At 41.8% G+C, this 17057-nt stretch overlaps 1 protein-coding gene across 7 annotated transcripts in view; it reads right to left on the bottom strand.

The window, feature by feature from the left end:
- Positions 1-17057, bottom strand: part of ARHGEF28 (Rho guanine nucleotide exchange factor 28) — a 127349-nt gene that overhangs the window by 77291 nt on the left and 33001 nt on the right. For all 7 annotated transcript variants that reach the window (XM_042825669.1, XM_042825668.1, XM_042825674.1 and 4 more), the window contains 3 exons: positions 9835-10018; positions 5643-5823; positions 3333-3405 (listed from right to left, as the gene is read on the bottom strand). In XM_042825669.1, the coding sequence (XP_042681603.1) occupies positions 3333-3405; positions 5643-5823; positions 9835-10018 (438 nt within the window). The remainder of the gene's footprint in view (positions 1-3332; positions 3406-5642; positions 5824-9834; positions 10019-17057) is intronic.

The raw sequence follows: 17057 nt of genomic DNA, 5'->3' as shown, positions 1-17057 counted from the left end.
CATACACAAAACCAGGATCACATTTAGCAAGTTTTGCCCAAACACAGAATCCAGTGCTACTGTGACACAGCAAAAAGGAATAATCTGGCTAAAGGAATGCAAATATGAACACCAGCATCACCAGGCAACCAGGAACAGTATCATTTAATAAGTATATTTTTAGTAATAACAGCTAAAGCTATGCTGGTAAACATTTCTTTTTATACTGAATCTTCTGAATTGAGGTTCAAGTCTGTTCTCAGCTACACAAATCCCTCTCGATCCTTTATCTCCAGGAAATCATTAAACAAACTATGACTCAGTAACCGATGCACAGTGGCTTAGGGAATCACCTTAAGGAATGCTATGCTTTTGGCTACATGCACCACTAGCAGCATGAAGCACTGCTTCTGCTGACTGTGTCAGGCTGTTGATGCCCCCTCACATAGGTAATGTTGTCTCCCTGTTTTAACTCCTTATTTGTTAGCTACTCATCATAATTGTTTTCTTCTCTGAGGTTTGCTAAAAAAACAGAAGTGGGAAAAGTAAAAATTCTTAATTGTCACATTGTGGCATAAAGGGTGGTGGCAGTAAGTGTTAGCACCCAAAGGAACGTGCGGTCTAGCACAAGTCAACAAATCAACTTCCTCTAATACACTGTCATCACAGACCACAGAATCACTGCTGTCATCAAACAAAGCATCCCACGTATCGTCTTTCTGTGAGAGAGAATAGACTGTTCCTTTTCTAACTGTGATCAGAGACTTACTTTAAAGGCTTCACTGGTAGATGAGGAAAAAAGTTGCACTTTTAAAGCTCATTTCCGGAAAATTAATGTCCAGGTTTTCTCAGATACTTATTTTTTTACAGCACTGACATGCCATCATTTTTATTATTGTTGTTATTGTTATCTGAAAAATAATAACTCTCAGAATAAAGTATGTTTCCTCTACAGCTATAGTTATTCAGCAGAAGATGGCTTAGGCCTCCAAATAACAGCATTCAGTCAAATTCCAGGGTCAGGAAACAAAAAAAAAAGCCCAAAGTGGACTTGTATTAACTGAAACACCATCCACTTCACATTTTGTTCTTCATCCTAATGGATAATGTATCACTCATGTATTTTAATTTAATGAATTTGCTCTGGGAGATTCACTGCTGACTCCCTGCTTTAATTTGATTCGCATTACACAACAAGCAGAACACTGTTAGCAGTCTCTACAGGATGGAAGCTCAAGGCTTCTGATAGCATTGTATTTTGAAGGCTTATTGGTCTTGACTTCAGGCCCATCCTGAAATGACTAGCTATTGGAACAGTACTATAACAGAACCACTTGGAACAGCAGCAGTTTTGAAATCTGAGGGCTACCTGCTCATGACATTAATGCATCAAATAGTGTAGCAAGCTTAGCAGCCACTTTGCAAAGGAGCTCAATGACTGCAACTGAGAACATAAGCAAAGTATATAAGAAGTACTCCATTAATGGATATTATCATTTGTGCTTATAGAGCCAGCAATATTAATTACATACAGAAAAAAAATCTATTTGGGTTGCTTGAATGCTTGCCAGCAGAGAGCTAGAGAGCATAAACCACATTGTCACCAGTAACAATCATTAATGAACTTGCAATACCTGTATTTGGTGGTAAATAGTGAAAAAAGAAGGAAATAAATAAATAAATATGAAGGACTGGTTGATACAAAGATGGTAAACAAAGAAAATAGAAAACAGGAAATTCAGATAACTTTGCTGCCTGTTAACAATAGCTAAGGACTACTATTGTGTATGTGTAGATAATGCAGAGGGCAAAAGGTGCAAGTCTGATTGGCTTGTTACTGTTTTTTGACACTTCCAAGCCAGTTTCATACTAGTTTGTATGGTTTATTGTTTACTATCCAAATGTGGCATACTTTTCTTGCCTAAAATGAGATTATCTTTTTTCCAAAGAAAACAAAAACCAGCTCTGGTCGATAAAGACACAGAACTATATAGCTACCATTGAAAATACAAATAGAAAAGTTTCCCACCATCTTTGTGGATCCTGATACAGCATGAAAAGGGTACGAGGATCCTCACAACCGGGAACTACAATAGGTTGCTCGCACAGGTGGCAGCTGTCCTGTCTCTGGCAACATTCAGGAAGGGCTCTGAGCAACCTGATGTACCGTAGATGTGATGCCCCTGTTCATTGCAGGGGAGTTGGACGAGATGATATTTTAAGGACCCCCCTAACGCAAACAATTCTATGAACTAGAATCCCCTTCACCTTTGGTGAAAACATCGAACCAATTATCACCTGAAAGTTGCACTGCCCAAACTAGTGCTACCTATGAAGTGCAGTGTGAAGATCATGCTGGATGGAGTATGGATCTCAGAAGAATATCCAGAGTCACGTGTCTCATCACAGTTATTCGTATACCTTATAGTAAAAAGTGAGACACATACTTTGTATTGCATTGAGTTCAGCCACTCACTGAAGCTACTAGCTGACACTACCCAGAACTGTGGTCTAGCCCGGTCCTAATCCTGACAAGGGCTCATACAGGTACTTGTATCATTTCAGGACTGCATGCAGTACAACCACTCAGCCAGGGCACAGCCTCTGATGGAGCTCGCTACTTCAGCAAGCCACTACATCCCAATGTATAGTGCCAGCCACATAAGCAAACTTTTACTGATGCCTAACAGTCATACATAAATACTCCAGCTGTCATACTTCTGATGTTTAAGAATGTATTTTTGTTGTATTTCCTTTTTATCTGTAAAATGATCCTTGCTTTAGGGTACACAAGGAAGCATCCCAGCAATGAAACAGCATTCTAATTGGAAAGTACAGTTTTGCATTCTTTATGAAGGCAAAATGCTAATGCTTATTTCAGTGTCTAAATGAAATAGGTGGAAATTTTGCCACATTAAGAAGTTTGGACTCAATCCCAAAGCTAATCACACAAAACACTGCTTTTTTTTAACCCTGGCTTCAGTAACTAGATATACTTCACTGAAGTTCACAGGCTGCAGCGTTGATTCAGTTAAACACTGCCCTCTCCTGGAATCTACTGACATTTTTCTGGCTCTTGCAAAAAACTTTGTTCAGACCTTTCCAGTCACTACACATTCCATAACATTTTTTTAAAGAACAATTTCTGTTCAGTATTGGAAAATCAGTGCTTTGTAGGGAGTGTAAAGATTTGCACATCTCTCATCGTGCCTAATTTGTATGTTCCACTGTCACCTACTTACAGGTCTCTAATGTCATATGAAATGTGATCTTCCTGAATAGATGGTATATGAATTTGTGCCAACCTTCCAGAGCCTTTAGGGACTTCAACATTATGGAACAAGAAACTGTACCTTCTAGAGAGCTTGTTGTGCTGCAGTGCATTTCTGGATCTTCCACTGGCTCGAGCTGGTTTGAATTGATACTCTATTAAAGAAAATGAAGATGATAGTAATTTTATTTCATGCCCTCAACATTTATGTTAAAACTCAGACACAAAATCAGATATATAAATACAGTGTAAGTAATATACTGCAATGACTGATAAGAGATTCCACAGGATACGTTAGCAGTTTCCCTCTCTCAAGAGGAAGAGGAAAATTATCCTCTGCTTATAGTATACGAGGGATATAACACTGGTACTTCAGTGTTCATAACTTCCTTCTCCATGAGAAAGACAGCAAAGCACTACATAGAGTGGCCCAGAAGCCACATGGTACCCCTACAGAGTGAGTGATTTTTACTGGTAGGAAACATACAGGCCCAGCACAACCAGCTTCAGTGCAGGAGCTGCTCCTTCCTGGGCTGACACCTTGCTCAGGCACACACAGCAGACATCACTCCATGGGCAAGAAGGGTTCAGGTCCAGTCCCTGATTTTAGCAATTACATTCAATATAAGAGTATAAGAAATGGAGGTGGAGCAGAGTGAGCCTCCTGTCATGTAGTTAGTTCATCTCTGTTTTAGTGCTTATAGTCTTTCCCTTTTACAGACTGAACTATCTTAGAGCTGAATATTAAGAACTGAATCTGTCACCTGACAGAGCAGCAGAGAACAGCATGGTAATTAGACCACAAAACAGGAAGTCAGGGATGACACTGCTGAATTTTGCACCCAAAAAAATGTGGCTACAAATCCTACATTTCCCTCTGGGTGGGCTCAGTCATATTTTTCTCTGCTGCCATAAGTCTGATGGTTTGCAGGACTCTTTCCTACTCCTGCAGTTAGCAGGCAGAAATAAGCTATTGAAGTCAACTTTCCCTCAGGAAATCATTAAACCTGGCAACAAAATTATTTTTCCGAATTTAAATTATCCTGCTCACTTAGGATGATCATCCTGGTTTGTCCTCTTTTTTTCCTTTTCTTTTTCTTTTTCTTTTAATCCTGACATCTTTCTCTAGCAAACTGATCCCTTCCACTGGCCATGTACAGCTCTGCTGGAGGCGCAAGACAAATCCCACAGAGCTCACCTTCCCATGGCTTCCCTCTTTCAACCTTCTCTAATCCTTGAGTGCTCCCTGCAGCCTCCCTGACAGATGCTGCTACCTCCACAGGGTCAGCCTAGGGGAGTTTGCTCACCATATGAGCAATGTCACAGTCTTCATCATCTTCAGAATCTCCTTCTCCATAAAGCCCAGCAGAATCACAAGACTTCAGAGTTTAAACTTTTTTGAATTACAGAGCCCCTGAAGGTTTCCAGTGAAGGCAAATCTCCTGCATGGGTGACTAAAGCTTACCATCAGCTTTCTTTGTTTTAAGTTTTTCATTGCTCAGACACATAAGGAATACTCACGGGGCCAACAGGTACCTGCAACCAGGGGCTGAAAAGCTACTAAAAAGTTGGGGTTTTCTGGTGTGAAAATTTAGTGCTCCACGACACTCTAACTGGCACAAGTTTCCTCTGTTTAGACCATGTCTTTTTCTCAGCCAAACCTAAAATAACAATGTGAGCATTTGTGCAGTCTTGAGACAAAACAAACTAGATAGACATTTATGGTCTGCTATAAGGAAGTTGAAAGATCCAGTAGAGCAACAAATTCCACCTCTATTTTGAAGTGTACTGGAACAAATCAAACTCCTGGCAGTACATATACAAGATTATGCAGAAGATATACACAAGACTATATTTCATGCAATCTTTCAAGTCTTGATCCAAAAATGTAATGCGCTCCTACTTAAGAATTTGTGTTTATAACAAAATAAGACCCAGACCATCATAACTAAACTCTTCTACAGCAAAAGTACATAGTCTGTATTTTCTTGCTGCATATAATACACTGGGCTTGGTATCTGATAAAAGCTCCCAAGCGTTACACCAGCACAAAGAAAAATGGAACTAAATTAAATTTTTCAAAGTATCGGGACAAACAGAACGGCAATGTAATCAGAGAGATTTCAGGGGAAGATATTCACCAGAAAAGTCTATAATGAACAAGAAACATCTTGGGGTGTAAAGTAGGCTTTGATAAAGGTCTCCACATCTCTCATTCTCCAGCTCCATACACACAAAGAGCTGTATTTACTTGAATAGAAGCCTACAACAGTAATCCTTCATTACACTACCAGAAGTTAAAGAAGCAGCTCATACTAAGAGGCTATTCATGGAGAACAGCAAGGAATGACTGCCAACAGCCTGTGGCAGCCCTGGGCCAGGCTGTTCCTACCTCATGGAGCAGCAGCCTGTTCCAGAAAAACTTCCTGAAGAGCCTCACATCTGACTCCAGCAAGTGCTTGGCCGTGTGGTCCAGCGTCAGTGTCAGAGCTGCTGACGAGCGCACAAAGCGCATGCAGGCCCCCTCGCTGATCTCCACCCTGGCAACGTCAGGCGAGCGGCTGCCCTGGAAACTGGAACAAAATGCTTGTTGAGCCAGAGAAGATGCTCTGCATGCAGGTAGGGTGAGCACACAAGCATGGAATCCCTCCTGCAGCACAGCCAGCCAGCACCCCAGCATGTCCACGGCAGAAAACCTGACATATCCACTCAAAACACAGCTGGGCAAACAAATACCCACCAACAACTCCTCTCAGAACTAAAATGCAACTCAGTGTGGAAAAAAACAGTGACTGCCCTAAAAGTGCTGGTTAGTCACCAGTAAAAGAAGTTGGTAAGAGTAAGCAGTGACAATACCTACCTCTCCTCATTTCTGTAAGTTAGTAATAGCACCTCTTCCTGTTACTGTTGCCATATATAGCAGTAGGACATGACTGGCAGCTAGGTTTTGTTATCCCACCGCTGACAAAAAACAGAAAGTGTCTCAAGGGAACATGGCATTGTTCGGATGTTACAAACAATTCCTATCAAGATGTACTCCACCAGTGCATTAAGTGTTTTGGTTGTTTTCAGACAAGTTGAAGTCTACATGTGCATAACTCTAATATTAACTCTATGCTGTATGGAACTGGGGCTGAAAGATACACATTCAAAAAAAAAAACATATATATATAGCCTTGTTCTGGCCTGTTTCTGTGTATTTGCAGAGAAAATCACCAGGGAGAAGGGCTTCTGGCACTGAACATTCGGTGCTGTGAGACACGCACACCATGCAGATGTAAAGGTCCATGCAGGGCAGATGGAACTTGCCTGAAAGCACTTGCCCTTTAGTCTTTTGTCAGCCATGCAGCCCTCTGGCAAAAGCAGTCATTGCTGCACTGGTCATCAACTCTCTCTCACTAATTCCATCTCAAGACACACACAGGTAACAAAGTCTCTTCTACAAAGGGTTTTGTAAAATTCATGTCTCTGTACCTGCAAGCTTTTCAGTGCACATTTCAAGGTATGCCTTTACGGGTAAGCAGCAGGTAAGCAGTCAGCTGCAACAACTCTGAGAGAGCTACCTGATGGTCCTCTGTCATATCATGCAGACCAGGGTGGAAACAGCTCTCACAGCCTCCAGGACCCCCTCCTGTCATCAACTACAGTCTAGTTATTCAAAAGTTAGAGCTCTACCAGTAAACCCCTCAGAGCTTTGCATTTCTTAAACTTTACTTAGAACTTGAACTTTATTATTTAGTTGCATTTTCAAAGCTCAGACAGCACAAAGGAATGACTCTGCTTCCCTTTCGAAAGACTCCTGTTTGACTTAGCTGGCTCCATATACAAGCTGTGACATTATCACAGAGCTAGGTATCTCAAAAGACCAATGTTTCTTTTTTTCTTTCTTCTTATTATTTTTTATATTTCATGCTACACTCTTTAAAAATGTCAGGCTCAAATTCAGCAAATATGTCCTTTTTTCAGAAGAAGGAATATAACGTACAATCATTCTGGAGCATCCAATACAAGAAGGACATGGAGCTGCTGGAGCAGGTCCAGAGGAGAGCCACAAAGATTATCAAAGGGCTGGAGCACCTCCCCTAAAAGGACAGGCTGAGAGAGTTGGGGCTATTCAGCCTAAAGAGGAGAAGGCTCTGGGAGGACAGTGTAGTGGCCTGCCAAGACCTGAAGGGGACCACAGGAAAGCTGGGGAGGCACTTTTATAAGGACAGATAGCGATAAGATGAGGGGAAATGGCTCTAAACTGGAAGAGGGAAGATGTAGCCTAGATATCAGGAAGAAATTCCTTACTGTCAGTGAGACACTGGAACAGGTTGCCCAGCAAGGCTGTGGGTGCCCCATCCCTGGAAACACTCAAGGTCAGGCTGAATGGAGCAACCTGGTACGGTGGGAGGTGTCCCTGCTTACACCAGGTGTTGGAACTAGGTGATCTTAAAGGTTCCTTCCAACCCAAACCATTCTATGATTCTATGATTCTGTACATTGCTTCATTTTGTTAGTTTTACACTGGTAAAAGAAATAACTCTAAACACACTGTGGGAATCACTCACAGAAAGACAACAGTTTTACAACAACCTTTGGACAACTGTTCTATAGAAAGCCCAGGAACATGGATATGTGTTGCTTAATAATTTCCTTTTATCTGTTTATGAAATGCTAGAATAAAAAGTCTTCCAGCTGTACTTTAATGTTAGATGCCATTTATGAGTCAGCTTGAAAGGAAAAAACTAATAATCCCTAACTGGATGATGACAGTGGTTTAAAATCACACAGGTGTATATTTTGATACTAACATTATTAATGCACTTGCAAATGTACAAAAGGATATACATCAAAAACTTGCTTTACTTGTAAATAAAATTTTACCATTTAAAATAAATGACAAAAAGCAACAGAAACTAACACAAAATTGGCAAGACTTTTGAGAAAAACAGTACTTCTTATATTTCTTAAGAGATGAGAGATGAGGAGCATAACAAGAGCAAGTGTGAAGTCTTGCACCTGGGGAGGAATAACTGCATGCATCAGTACAGGTTAGGGGATGACCTGCTGGAGATGAACTCTGTGGAGAAAGACCTGGGGTCCTGATGGACAACAGGCTGGCCATGAGCCAGCAGTGTGTCCTTGTGGCCAAGAAGGCCAGTGGTATCCTGGGGTGCATTACAAAGAGCACAGCTAGCAGGTCGAGGTCCTCCCTCTCTATTCTGGCCTGGTGAGACCACATTTAGAATACTATGTCCAGTTCTGGGCTCCCTAGTTCAAAAAAGACAGGGCTCTCCTAGAAGGAGTCTAGCAGAGGGCCACAAAGATGATTTAGGGCATGGAGTACCTCCCAAATGAGTAACATGGGTCTGTTCAGACTGGAGAAAAGAAGACTGCAGGGGAATCTGATTAATGTTTATAAATATCGAAAGGGCAGTGGGAGGCAAACGGATGAGGCCAGGCTCTTCAGAGATGCGTAACAATATGACACAGAGAAATGGCCTAAAACTTGAAAATACACAGTTCCCTATAACATGAGGAAGAACATCTTTATGGTAAGGGTGGAGTGCTGGAGCACGTTGTCCAGAGAGGCTGTGGAGTCTCCTTTCATGGAGATATTCAAGACATCTGGATTCCTTCAGAGGGACCTCGACAGGCAGGAAAGCTGGGCTCGGGTGAACCTAATGAGATTCAACACTGCAAAGTGCAAGGTTTTGCATTTGGACCGGAAGAACCCCAGGCACCCGTACAGGCTGGGAGGAGTGGTCCTTGAGAGCAGCTCGGCAGAGAAGGACCTGGGGGTCCTGATGGACGAGAGACTGAACATGAGGCAGCAGTGCGCTCTGGCAGCTCGAAAGGCAAATGGGATCCTGGGCTCCACCAGGAGAGGGGTGGTCAGCAGGGACAGGGAGGTGATTGTCCCTCTCTACTCGGCTCTTGTGAGGCCCCATCTGGAGTACTGTGTCCAGGTGTGGAGCCCTCAGTACAAGAAAGACATTGAGATTTTGGAAAGGGTCCAGAGGAGGGCGACTAAGATGATCAGGGGGCTGGAGCACCTCCCCTATGAGGACAGGCTGAGGGAGTTGGGCTTGTTCAGCCTGGAGAAGAGAAGGCTGCGGGGTGACCTCATTGCAGCCTATCAATACCTGAAGGGAACCTACACCCAGGAGGGGAGTAAACTCTTCAAAAGGGCTGACAACAGCAGGACTAGGGGAAATGGATCCAAGTTGAAGGAGGGAAGATTTAGGTTGGATGTTAGGGGGAAGTTCTTTACAAGGAGAGTGGTTAGGCCCTGGAACGGGCTGCCCAGGGAGGTTGTGGATGCCCCGTCCTTGGATGTGTTTAAGGCCAGGTTGGACGGGGTCCTGGGCAACCTGATCTGAATGTGTGTGTTTGGTGGCCCTGCTAGGCAGGGGGGTTGGAACTACATGATCCTTGAGGTCCCTTCCAACCCGGGTGATTCTGTGATTCTGTGATTCATGTGCAACCTATTGAAGGGTATCTGCTTCAGCAAGCAACTTGGATTTGATGATCTCTTAAGGTCCCTTCCAACCTCTGTGATTCTGTGATTCTGTGAAATTGCAAATTGTTATACTTACTTTGAGAAGACTTCAACTAGTTTGGAGTGCCCGTTTTGCTCAGCCAAGTCTAATGGTGTTGCTCCATCCTCATTAGGTAGTGCTAATGCCAATATCCCTCCAGGCTGGCCCACTAAGAACTCAGAAAGTTTAACCAAGCCCAATTTCATTGCAAGATGGAGAAGAGTTTCTTTGTGCATAGGCTCTGAAAAACAGAATAAACAAATAAAATAACCACTACCAAACTAGCATTTTGTTGGCTAGGAAGCATCAAATGAAACTCTTTTATTCTGAAGCAGTAGCTCAGCTCAGGTTCAGACCTCTGAAAGCAGTTAGGCCAAATCCATCTTTTACTGAAAATAATAGGGGTAGGTACTTAGCTGTGTCTGCAGAGTTAAAGTGAGATATACAAACACCACCTATGTCCAGGAGGTAAAGAAAACATTTTGAATTATACGACTCCAGTATTTCTCTCTTTCTTTGTATATAATAAAGCATTCAGCAATGTCCTCATACATACAACAGAGGATGGCTGAGGCTATTTTCTAGCTGCTTTGTTCTGCCTCAGCAGTATAGCTAAGTATTTGATATTTTTTAAATTAAAGTGCGTGACTTTTTAAAGGAAGGCTGCTTAACATATAGACATGCTTAGCACTGCAGTGAGCCATAAGCTTGCAGAATGGGTAAAGAACACACAATAAATCTTGCATCTCTTCTCAGAAATGCAGCCAGAGCTGCCAATTTTTCCTCTTTTAACACAAAATCATCAAGTACAACAGAGCTGAAACTTAAAATAAAGCAGAAGACAACATGGATTAAATCTTGAGATGCTGGTTCTCCATCACTCAAGCCTTTCCCTTGCCTTTATGCAAAGTAAGGTCTATTTGTCTACACATATTTTCAAACACAAAGCCTTTGCATTTGAAGGGCAATAAAAGAAACTTAGCTTAAGTGGTACCCAACTTGTTCCTTACATTGACGTTTTCGTAGGAAGCTAAATGTAAGGGTAAAGTATTTAAGAATTTAAGAGCAGTTAATCTACTCTTCTCAGAACTGAAACTTATTAGGATTCCACTAACGATATTCCACTGAAAGCTATCACCCCAATTCAATAGATTTTCTACCGTGTTACCCAAACTGTTAAGCATATGTTATTCAAAATTCTATGTTTCGTTGATCAAGGGAATACAAAGTTCCCAAAGCACATATAAGTATGTGTGCTGATCTGTGGAATTAATACAGTCAAAAACAATTTCAGTGTGCCATCACATTTTCTCTGAATCAGTGTCTACAGGATAAAGCTCTTATTCTGAGCAAAGGTGTTGTGAAGTTACATACAAAAATAGTGGCTCACTGCTGATTCCCATTCTGTGTAAGTACTCACTAAAAGTATCATGAGCATTTCTTTTATATAATCATCAAAAGCAAGCTTGAGGAGTTTCAAAAGGTCTCTAGTCCATTCCCTGCCCTAAGGCAGGATAAGGTCAACCTACTCACCTCTGACAAATGTTTGTCTCATCTGTTCTAAGACCCTCCTTGTGACAAGAGGATTTCATAACCTCTGTAAGTAAACCACAGAAGGCTAATTTACCCTCACAATTATGAAGATGTGAAATGCCTAACCTACCTAACTGCCTCAGAATAAGCCTGCTGCTTCTTGCCCCATCCATTATGGGCCCCACTCTAGTCTTCTGCAGCTTCCTTTTACATAACTGAAGGCTGTGGTCATGTATCAACTGAGATACTTCCTTTCCAGACATCTTAACTGGAGAACTGCCTTCTGCAAAGCTGGGTCTTTGCAAACGTCCTCTCAGAGCTGGGAGCTCATTAACCTCTTTTGATAAAGCTGACATTATAGTACTTACATATGTTCTAAGTGAAATGGCATATATATCATATATACTTCAAAGTTTTCAAGAACATGCTACCTTTTACTTCACTGAATCCAACTCAACCATTTGTAGAACTGCTTTGATAAACAGGGCTATATCTGTTCATATATTTGTGGATAAGACAGTACGTTGCTGATTTGGCCCCAAGTATTGAAAATGTTTAACACTGGGCTGAAATACATTATAGATGCACTCTGCAGTAGCCACACGTTAAGATACACAAAGGAAATTTTCAGTATATCAAATCCAGCCTCTTCTCCTTACACTTATGTAATTTTGTGCTAGCTAGGCTTTCAAACCCTCTGACTTCTTTTCAATCCACTTTGTCTAGCAGACTCAGCATGAACAGGGCTATGTTTGCAGGAAGGGAAAGTAAGTGACGTGCCAGAAGAAAGAAAAAGCAGGGTAAAAGGGTTCCTCAAAAGAGCAGCAGTGAAGAACTTGTCTATCTGTTTATCTTCAGTGCAGACGAGCTCAAGAAAGCCAGGACAAGCTGACATTAGAAACAACATTCCTTCTCCTTTCTGTACTGGGGAAAAGGTTTCTTGCTTCATTCTTCAGCACCGCTACTTACTCAACCCAATGATAGCATCCCCTCTGCAGCCTATCCAGGGCAGCAAACCATGGCTACTACAGATGGACCCTGCCAGCACAGACTCCAGGCCTGCACACAGAGCTGTACTGGGCTATAGGCTTTGGGCTAGGCCTACAGGTCTAATGGTTGCAAGCATTAGCCAGCTGATGCTGGCTGAGAATCCAGGGTAAGATCTAGGACATATACATCTAAAAATGAATCAGCTGATCCTGTGGGGTCTGGGAGACTCAACAAAGAAGAAGGGGCCTCAGAGAAGAAATTCACAGAAACCCACACAATAATGTGACTCCAGATTTGAAGCCCAACAGAGTGCTGCTACCCATCAAACTCCTTGGTCTGCCTGGATCTGAGACCTTGTTCCACAGAGGACCATCTAAAAGAGCATGCCTCAGGCTTCTCAGAAAGATCTGCAGGCCGTGGAAACAAACAGTGATAGCAATAGCAGACCCCAGTACCTTCCAGCTTCCACCCTGGCAAGATGAGATTTGGACCTACATCTTCACAATTCTTCAGGTCACTTCTCCAATGGGAGCCTGTCCACTTTCTTACAGAGTAATTAAAAATGAGCCCCTGAGCAGGAGGAAATCTGAAGGGTTCACGACAGAAGACCAGGAAAGCAACCTGACTAACACAGAGCACAGCTGGAAGTCAGGCACCAGCACACCCCCAGCTGGCACGCATACACCAAGGAGTTATGGTTTAGATGCACAGGAAATGTTGTGGTCTAATACACTGCCCCCAAGCAAATATTACACATTTCCAGGTTAAAATTTTCATTGAAGTATGGGTTTTTGGAATTGCTCCTTGCTCTTAAGCACTTGAATTCTGACAAAGTCCCATTTTTAACCTCTAATAGGTTCTTTGGATGTTTCTGATTAGACTCTTTTTTCTATACAAGCAGTCATTGCACGCAAATATTTTAACAGGTATTAAGCACACTAAGCATCTGTTTATATACTGACCACACCCTAACCCTCAGATTGAAAACATGAAAATAAAAGGGCAAATTTTACCCTAAAGTCCATTACATGATTAAAACTTTTGTCTCGGGCCACTGAATTTCAATGTATTTATAATATTGTAAATAAGTATAAGTAAGGATGAACAGATGGTCAGATGAAAGGAGGGAAGGAAGGAAGGTAGGAACGAAGGAAAGAAGAAAGGAAGGAAGGAAAAGTAAAACAACAACAGAACACAGATAAGATGTGGTAAGGGGTAAGACAAGAGTAGGATTTTTCTGCTTGGCAAAAAAGGAGCCCTTGGAAAGAATTCCACCATTAGGAATAGCCTCCCCTATGCTTTGACAACGCAGTAAGTAAAGTTACACTTCTGGAGGCCAAATCCTAAAAATGACATAGTATGAGAAAGTCTGTCACAAAAGAATATAGGCTTAAAAATAACTTAAATAATAGCTATTGATCTCTATTGCCTTATAATCTACAGTAACATCTTCTATGAGCTCACCACAAACATTCTCTTAACTAATTTTTATCTGTCCTACCTAATAATCTATATATGTAGCATTAGCTTAAATTTGCTCATGGCCAGCTTAAAAGCATGTTGTATCAGACCCAGCATGGCAGCTCACACAGTTGTTTTCACCTCTCATGTACGTAGCTGGAAACAGCACTTGAGGAAACATCCCTCTGCTGCCTGCAATTCTACAGGCTGTAGAGTTGTTTGCTGTACTCCTCTCCTCACTACTCCCACCTTGCTTGCCTACAAGCAGCAGAGCATTGATGATCTACACTGATTATTACTAGCTTTAGAACACCTAAATCTGAAATACAAATTTTAAAGTCTTCAGGACAAAAATAAATTACCTCCTTCAATACAAGGAAAACATTTTTCACCACAATGATGGCCAAACACTAGGACAGGCTGCCCAGGGTGGTTACAGACTCTCCATCTTTCTGAGGTACTCAAAACGTGAGCCTGAGCAACCTGATCCAACTCTGATTTTAGCCATGAGCAGAGGAGAGGAACAGATCACATCCAGTGACCCGTTGCATCCAACTTCTGCTGTGATTCTTCTCCATGATTCACAATATCAAGCAGGGGAAGAAAGGGAGGGAGAGGAAAAAGAAAAGACTTGATGATTGGTAGTAAGTTTTTTTAGCTAGATCAGCCTAAAAAGTAAAGATCTTCCACTACAAAAAGTGAATCTGAAACAACTTTTTTTAACGGTGCTTTCTTATAATAATATATATATATTTTTAAGAACAGTTTCCTTTTTCTCTTACTTCTCTTCTTCTGGTTCATCAGTGTGAAGCAACAAATGGTGTTTTCCTGTATTTTTTCATTTTCATTTACACTTCCCTTAAGGAAGATTCTAAATGTGGCAAAATGGCAATACAAACAAAGCAACAAAAAAACACATCAAGAAACAAAAAATAAAGATGTGGTGAAAAACAAGTACAATAATTCATTGAACTGCATTCAGTGGCAGAAAAGGGAAGAAAACCAGAAAACAATGAAAACATAAGATTTCTTCAATAAATTCATATTGAAATGGTTATAAAGTGTCATTTTCCATCAAGACACAAAAACAGCTATGAATAACATTTGAAAGATGCACTGCTGGCTGATTCATACAGGGTTAGATACCAAAGGCAAGTGATTCTGTAAAGGGTATGCACTATCAGGATGCTGTTTTGCATCGCATCCCAGACCTCCAGCCAAAACACTCTGTTTGAGTTAAACAGAGCTGAGCCAAACACAATCTGTTTTAAGCATTAAATAAATGCCTTTGTTCTTCTTTGCAGCTGAATCCCTTCCTATGTCCAAAACAATAAACCAAAAACAAATATTTCTCTCTGACAGAAACGACTAGGCCCTTTCTGGGCTATATATCTCATTCATTCCTGGAAGGAGACTAAAAACTCAAGACTTGGGACGTGAAAAGCAGAGAGAGACATCAAAATCAGCTGACGAATTCCAGTTTTTCCAGGCTTCATTCTTTTATGCATTACTCTTCATTTTTTTTCATTTTCCATTAGAGGTATGAGAGTGTTTATAAGAAGATGTTCAGCAACACCCCACTGCTGCAGAAGCACAGGTATGCGCTTAACATGGCGAGCATTTCAATGAATGACGTCAGGGCTGAGGTGGCAGCTCCCTTTCCACTTACCTGGAACATCACATTTTTCCTTTGTCCTCCCCATTCCTCACATCATCATTTGCCCTCCATATAGTACCTTCATCAATCAAACAGTTGGACTCAATGATCATCTGTGTAAGTTCCTTCTAGCTGAAATTATTCTCACCTACACCGACGTCCTTTGATCTACCTGAGATAAAGCCAGCTAGACAGGGCCAAGGAAATGGGTCACCACAGCCAGTCCTATCTTCTGCCCTGGGTCTGGCTGAACCAGACCAGCAACCACCAAGCTGGCATCAACTCTACAGAGGGAAAGAAAAGATGATGGAAGGTGACTTTAGGGTGCCTTTATCAGCTGTCCCATCACAAGAGGCTCCCATCACCAGCCCCACATGGTAAAGGCACAGCATAGCACAATCACCTACACCTGCAGATGAAGCTTCAGTTTACCAGTGCTCACTTTACTATCACTCTGCATGTCACCATCTCCTCCATGTCATCAACCTTTCCCTGAAAAGCTCCTTCATGGTCAGGACCTCTCTGCAGATCAGGTAGCCACAGACCAGGAGACTAGGATATGTGAATGCCAGGAATCAACAGTTTCAAGCATGCTTACCAGCATCCTGCCTCGTGCCCACCTTCTTGAACAGCAGCAGGACTGGTGACACCTCTCTGCCTGCCAGTACCTGTGCTAACTTCCCCATCTATCTGCCCTACACTATTTCTAATGGGAAAAACTCCTGCAGGGACTGTTTCTCTAACGCTGAAAGCTGGCTGAGCAATACAAATATTTATATATATTCCCTCACAAGTCTCACCAACTCTATAAATTTTTTTCAGCTGTTCCCAGTATTTTCCTTTTGTCATGGAGGAAAACAGACATTTTATGCCTCTCTTCCTTTTTTTCTTTTTCCCCACAGGAAAATAAAAGTTGAAATACACAACTGAAGAAAATATACAGTCAATTATCTTTAATTTTGACAAAAAATAAGACATACACTAGCCATGCAGTGTAGCAGGACCATGTTTAGCAGTAAGCAGGAACAATAACAGGATTTACATAGAAAGAGGCTGGCGGAGGAAACCGAAAATGCCAAAAATGCAACAGAACACAGAACAGTGTTCCTGAAAGGCAAACTGTGAAGCAGCAAGGTTGGATGCTTCAGGTCATTCTGTAAAACATACTCCTAGAAAATAATTACCACTCATTTATGAAATAAAATGAAAACTGTTCATAAAAAAAGGATCAAACAAGTATAGACATTGTTCCCTTCCCTATGAGCCACAATTAATTTTCACAATTCAGAGTGTAATTTTATTGCTTCCACTAAGCCCGAAACCTAAATGAGCACACTTCCTCAAAAAAAGTAAATAGTGACAAAGCTGGCAGCATGTTTGTGTTTAACTACCACCACAGTTAGGTCACCCAGACAACTGAACCTGGCCTCACAGCAGTGCCCTTAAAGCAAACCGAGAACTCTCAGCCACTGCAGGTTCTGTGCCCCTGCACACCCACACCCCCCAAAAATAGTCAGGGGATAAAAGCCTGAGTGTACCAAGGACATAACATTTGCAGAGAAGATGCTGTGCCCATGCCTGATGGATTGTATGGGCTGCCAGTTCAGAAAAATGGCCCTAATCTGACCCTGCTGTGGGA

The sequence above is a fragment of the Centrocercus urophasianus genome, unplaced genomic scaffold (genome assembly GCF_019232065.1).
Source record: "Centrocercus urophasianus isolate 14NV4802_14NV808 unplaced genomic scaffold, USGS_Curo_1.0 seq_25, whole genome shotgun sequence".
Lineage (NCBI taxonomy): Eukaryota > Metazoa > Chordata > Aves > Galliformes > Phasianidae > Centrocercus > Centrocercus urophasianus.
The sequence above is the reverse complement of the archived record's forward strand: the minus strand, read 5'-3'. Positions and strand labels throughout refer to the sequence as shown.